Source organism: Lupinus angustifolius, unplaced genomic scaffold (assembly GCF_001865875.1).
Source record: "Lupinus angustifolius cultivar Tanjil unplaced genomic scaffold, LupAngTanjil_v1.0 Scaffold_200_8, whole genome shotgun sequence".
NCBI classification, from domain to species: domain Eukaryota; kingdom Viridiplantae; phylum Streptophyta; class Magnoliopsida; order Fabales; family Fabaceae; genus Lupinus; species Lupinus angustifolius.
Genome location: NW_017726802.1, coordinates 1 through 6,228, shown reverse-complemented (window position 1 = coordinate 6,228; position 6,228 = coordinate 1). Strand labels below are relative to the sequence as shown.

At 34.7% G+C, this 6,228-nt stretch overlaps 1 protein-coding gene across 1 annotated transcript; it reads left to right on the top strand.

The window, feature by feature from the left end:
* The first annotated feature begins 2,499 nt into the window (after positions 1–2,499).
* On the top strand, positions 2,500–5,767 carry LOC109340560 (uncharacterized mitochondrial protein AtMg00810-like). The gene is made up of 3 exons (XM_019578283.1): positions 2,500–2,638; positions 2,777–2,941; positions 5,127–5,767. Exons 1-3 carry the CDS (start codon positions 2,500–2,502, stop codon positions 5,765–5,767), a joined length of 945 nt encoding a protein of 314 aa, XP_019433828.1.
* Positions 5,768–6,228: the final 461 nt, after the last annotated feature.

Genomic DNA, 6,228 nt, shown 5'->3' with positions numbered 1-6,228 from the left:
AAAAACCATGATTGTCCTAACCTTAGGGAATTTTGGAGCTTTGGAATTGTTTTGGGAATGAGTATTAAGTAAGAAAGGGTGCATTGTTCTTCAAATCTTGTGGATTCTTGGTTATGTCTTAATGATGGTTAATACAATTGTGTACATAAGTGTTCATAAAAAACATGAATAATAAAAGGAAAAACAACAAAAAGAGAAACAAAAGTGAATAAAAGGTTGAGTAAGACAAAGAAGATTTTAATTAGAGATTTGGTCTTATTTTGGGTTGATTTTTGCTTACTTTTTACTTATTCCCCATTGCTCCTCTATTCCATTTGGTTTTACCTACATATCCCATATTTATCCTACATTGCCCTCGGCCCCATTACAATCTTGAAAAGTCTTTTTGATCTCTATGTGCATGTGCTTATGATGTTGATGTAAGAGGTTTGTCAAGCCTATGGTTGTGTTTGTTTTCATGAAGTGTTTTGAGTGTAAACACTTGCATCCTAAGACATATGAGTGTAAACATTTTAGAGAGCATACCTTGTGAGGTTCTGTCATTGTTGTGACTCGCCTCTTGGTTTGATTGGTTTCGTGGCATACTTGAATTCATTGGATGATGTTCATGAATATCTTGATTTGATTCTTTACTCTTGTGTGTTTGATTTTGCCTATTTCATTGCATTTCCTAAATTTCATTGTGAAGTATGTGATTTTCTTAGGTGTTTCATTTTCTAGTTTTTGTGACCTTCTAGCATGACTCACTTTGATGCATATCAGTTAGCATAACGTTATTTCTTGATTTTGCCCAGGAGTGCAAAAGGTTAAGTGTAGGGGTATTTGATGAAAAATATATTACACACTATGCATAACTTTAATTTAGCATGAATGATGATTCTTGGTGCCTAATAGACTTTGTTTGACATGGTTTAGTGTTTTAGACTTTATTAGACTAATATTCCTAAAATGAGTTAATTTGGGATTAACCTGATTAAATCTAATATCATTTTCATATCATATTTGGCACCAATAGCATTTTGGGCATTATGGAAGTGGAGGATATATGTTAAAATGAAGATTGTATTTTTATTGTGGGAGTTTCTATTTGTAAAATCGGTTTTAGTTTTGGGCCCATTGTTTAGGGCCCATTTTCAGTTTTACTATTTGAAAATGAGGGAACCCGAATTCCACATTCACTCTACACATTTCACTCATTTTAGAATTTCGTTTTCTCCTCTTTTGCCTGCTAGGGTTTCACATATTCTTCATTTTCGGCTTTCATTCATCTTCATTTTCGGTTTTTTTCTTCCACTCAATGGAAGACTAAACTTGTAGACTACATTCCTTTGGTATTGTATCACAACTCTTGAGGTTTTGTTATTAATGCATTTTCGGTTTCTTTATTGTTGATTTCTTCTATGTTAGAAACTGATTTACGAGTTTATCTTCGCTTAGTTGATTTACTCTCTCTAGTGCATGAATGCTTAGTTTGTGTGCATTTGTTAATCGTTTCATACTTATACTGATTTTGCCTAGTTAGAGGTTTAGGTTCTGGAACTTTGAATTGATTATCGCTTAGTTAATTGATTCTGAACAAATTCGGAAGTCAATGGTTGGAATCTGAAAATAATATTTTGAAACTGAGGATTGAGTTGTAAACAAACGAATTAAAGGGATTTAGTCATTTTATTACATTGTTTAACTACTGTTTTTGAATTTGATTTATGTTCATACTATCCAACAACAACAACAAAACCCTTGTGTGTGTGAGTGTAAGGTATTTGAAGCTTTGCTTGAAAGATAATCCTTGGGAAATGACCTAGGAGTCACTTCCTAGTACTGTAGTTTTTAATTGTTATATTATTTATATCAGGTACGGCCTCGATCATATATGCATCCCAATGAAAACCTAGGAGTAATGTTAGTTTCAGTTCCTTTAACTGGAAAGAACTACCACAACTGGTCGAAGGCCATGTCAATGCTTTGAAAACCAAGAACAAACTCCAATTCATTGATGGTACCTTGCCCAAACCTTCACCTGACCAACCTCTATTTCCAATTTGGGACAGATGCAACAACCTTGTCTTGTCCTGGATAAATCAAACCTTAGATCCCTCTATAGCCCCTTCTATTCTTCGGCTGGAAACAGCTTATGAGGTGTGGAATGACCTCAAAGAGAGATACTATCAAGGTGATTAATTTCGAATTTGTGAGTTACAAGGAGAGTTGTATGGCAAGAGAAAGGGAAACCTTTCCATTGATTCATATTATACACAATTAATGAATTTATGGTAAGAACTCGACAATTTTAGACTCATACCATCTTGCTTATGTGAGATCAAATGCCACTGCCACTTGATTCCTATTATCAAATCCTATAGGGAGAATGATTATGCCATTAGATTCTTAAAAGGGCTTAATGAACAATATTCAGCTGTGAGACCTCAGATCATGCTTATGCAACCATTACCCAACATAAATAACGTTTTTTCTCTCTTAATGCAACAAGAAAGACAAATGAGCCTACCCTTTGAAGATCCACGAATCATAGCCAACAACTCAGAAGAAACATATGGAAGAGGCAAAATGAGGGGAAGAGGATACAAAAATACTGCTTCTAGTTTCACTAGTAGGGGAAGAGGATATAGTGGAAGAGGTAACAACAAGAAAGTTTGAACCTTCTACAATAGAAGTGGTCACACCATTGATGTGTGCTATCGAAAACATGGTTTTCCCCCAAGCTTTAAGCTCAATAGCAATAGCAATTTAAATAGTGTCACTGGTCTTGAGCAAGGCAATGATGTTGATCAGAAAATTGCTGATAAGGATCAGAAAGAAGAAGGAATCAAAGCTTATATGCCTTTTACATTGGATCAACAACAGGCCATTATATCCATGATGAAGCAGCATAATAACCAACCTTCTCATATAACTAATCAGATGAGTTCCAATCCTTCAGGTAAGACCATTTGTTTTCAATTCTTAAGATCAAGGTATTGGATCCTAAACATTGGTGCCAAAGATCATGTGTGCTACACCTTGTCTCAGTTCCAATCCTTCAATCACATCCAACCTATAACTGTTAAACTTGCCTGATGGAAGTGAAGTCATAACTTCTATCTCAGGAAGTGTCTTATTCTCCAATCATCTCTATCTATCCAATGTTCTCTATATTCCTATATTCCTAGTTTCAATTGATTGTAAGTTAGTTTTCTCAAAATTGAAATGTTTGATTCAGGATCAGAATACATTGAAGATTATTGGTATAGCTGAAAACATGAAGGGATTATATACTCTCACTAACACTAGCTTACCTATTAATAATGTTGCTTATACTAATAGCTTTGATTCTTGTAACAATAATGTTTGGCATAGGAGACTAGGTCACTTATCTCATGCAAAACTGATGGTTATGAAAAAACAATTTCTTTTTATTCAAACTAGAACTAATACTGATCCTTGTGATGCATGTTATTTTGGAAAACAAAAAAGATTGTTATTCCAATCTAGTACCTCAGAATCATCTAATATTTTTTATCTCATTCATGTTGATATATGGGGCCTCCTCTCTGTTCCATCCATATTAGAACATAGATATTTCTTGACTATAGTGGATGATAAATCTAGACATACATGGATTTACCTAATGAAACTTAAATCTGAATCTTCTTTTCTGTTGAAATCCTTTGTCAATTTTATTAAAACTCAGTTTGATGTTGTAATTAAATGCATAAGGACTGATAATGGCCTTGAATTTAAGCTTACTGATTTCTATTCATTGAAAGGTATCTTGCATCAGATCACATGTGTTAAATTCCTTAACAAAATGGTATAGTTGAGAGAAAGCATCAACACATATTAGGGATAGCAAGATTCATATTGTTTCAGTCCTCTCTCCCTAAATGCTTTTGGAATTATGCAGTAAGTCATGTTGTTTTTCTCATAAATAGGCAGCCTAGTCCTTACTTGTTAAATAAGTCACCTTATCAAATCTTGTTTAAACATGATCCTAATCTCATGATCCTTAAAGTTTTTGGTTGTTTGTGCTTTGCATCCACATTAGTTAATCATAGAAAGAAACTAGATCCGAGATCTAGAAAATGTGTGTTTCTTGGTTTTAAGAATGGCACAAAATGATATGTTGTTTATGACTTGAATTCTAGAGAGACTTTCATATCTAGAAATGTGATTTTTCATGAGCAATATTTTCCTTTTCACACTAATGATATTGATGTTATTGACATAAGAAAAGATGAGTTCTCTCTCTACCTACCTCCTCTTTCACCTCTAATGATAATTTCCTAGATTTCTCTTCATCTTTGCAATTTTTTGAAGAGAATCTTGTAGAAGAAATTGTTGATAATCAGACTGTTGATAATTAAGTTCCTCCTCTTGAAGAGAACATTCCAAATCTTAGAAGATCCACAAGAATAAGAGGTCCTCCTACACATCTCCAAGATTATCACTGCCTTCTATCTTTAGCTCCCACATCCAAAACCAAATATCATTTAACTACTTATATGTCCTATGGCAGACTATCTGTCAGGTATAAACACTTTATTCTCAACCTAAACTCCCATGTTGAGCCATCTTCTTATAAAGATTCTATGCAATATGATCATTGGAAAGTGGCCATAAATGATGAATTAAGGGCCTTAAGTGAGAACTATACCTGGATACTTACTGAATTGCCTAATGACAAGAGAGTTATAGGTTGTAAATGGATTTTTAAAATCAAACATAAAGCTGATGAGACCATAGATAGATATAAGGCAAGATTAATTGCAAAGGGGTATACTCAAACTGTTGGGCTTGACTATTTTGAGACTTTTAGTCCAGTCATTAAAATGACTACTGTTAGGGTATTATTGGCTCTTGCTTCCATTCAAAGAACACTTCTTTGGAGGAAGTATATATGAAGTTACCTCCAGGCCTGCCCATACAGAACACATCTTTGGTTTGCAAATTACAGAAATCTCTGTATGGATTAATGCAAGCAAGCATGCAATGGAATGCCAAACTCACTGTTGTCTTAACTCAATATGGGTATACTCAATCCAAGGCTAATTATTCTTTGTTTACCAAATCTATCCTTAATAGTTTCACTATTGTTCTAGTATATGTTGCTGACTTGCTTGTTGCAGGTAATGATATGAAGAAAATTGATCAACTCAAGTTCCTCATTAACAAAGAATTCAGCATAAAGGATCTTGGAGAGCTTAGATACTTCCTTAGCATGGAAGTTGCTAGATCAAAAGATGGCATCAACATATGTCAAAGGAAGTATGCCCTGGACCTTCTTCATGATACAGGACTCCTTGGTGTTAAACCTTCCACAACTCCTATGGATTCTGCAATAAAGCTATATAGTCAATCTGGTACTCAGCTTAGTGATGCTTCAAAGTATAGAATATTGGTTGGGAGGCTAATATATTCGAACCACACGAGACTTGACATAGCCTACTATGTTGGTCACTTAAGTCAGTTTCTTGCCAAACCCACTAATGCTCATTATAAAGCAACCTTAAGAGTGGTTAAGTACCTCAAGAATGCTCCTGGTAAAGGTCTTCTCTTTCCATCTCAGAATGACACCAAGGTTTTTGGATTTAGTGACTCATATTGGGGCTCCTGCATAAACACCAGAAGATCTATCACTAGGTTTTTCTTCTTCATTGGTAAGTCTTTAATCTCCTGGAAAAGCAAGAGGCAGAGGACAGTCTCTAGGTCCTCTGCGGAAGTTGAATATCGTGCCCTGGCCTTGGCAGTAAGGGTGGAAACAGGCTAGGCCGCCTACCAGGGGCCTATTACCTGGCCTATAACAGGTCAGGCCATGCCAGACTTTCTTCATAAACAGACCAGACACTGGCTTTTTGAAAAGCCTATTTAGTTAAATAGGCCAGGCTGTAGGCCATCCAAAAGGCCTATTAAGCCTAACAGGTCGGCCTATTTAATTATATTATGTAATATGTTCATATTATACAATTTTAATATAAGTAATATTATTATACATATGTAATATTAATATAAAAAATAATTTAATTGTTAGAGTTAGAAGAGTCTAATTAAAAGTAGAAATATTAACTTATCTAAACGTAGATATGATGACTTATTTCAAGATGATATAGTAAAACAGGCTTTTAAACAGGCTAACAGGCCAGGCCAAGCTTTTAAACAGGCCAGGCCTATGCTTTGAAATTTTTTTTAAACAGGCCAGGCCCAGGCTCCTACATACTATATAGGTTGGGT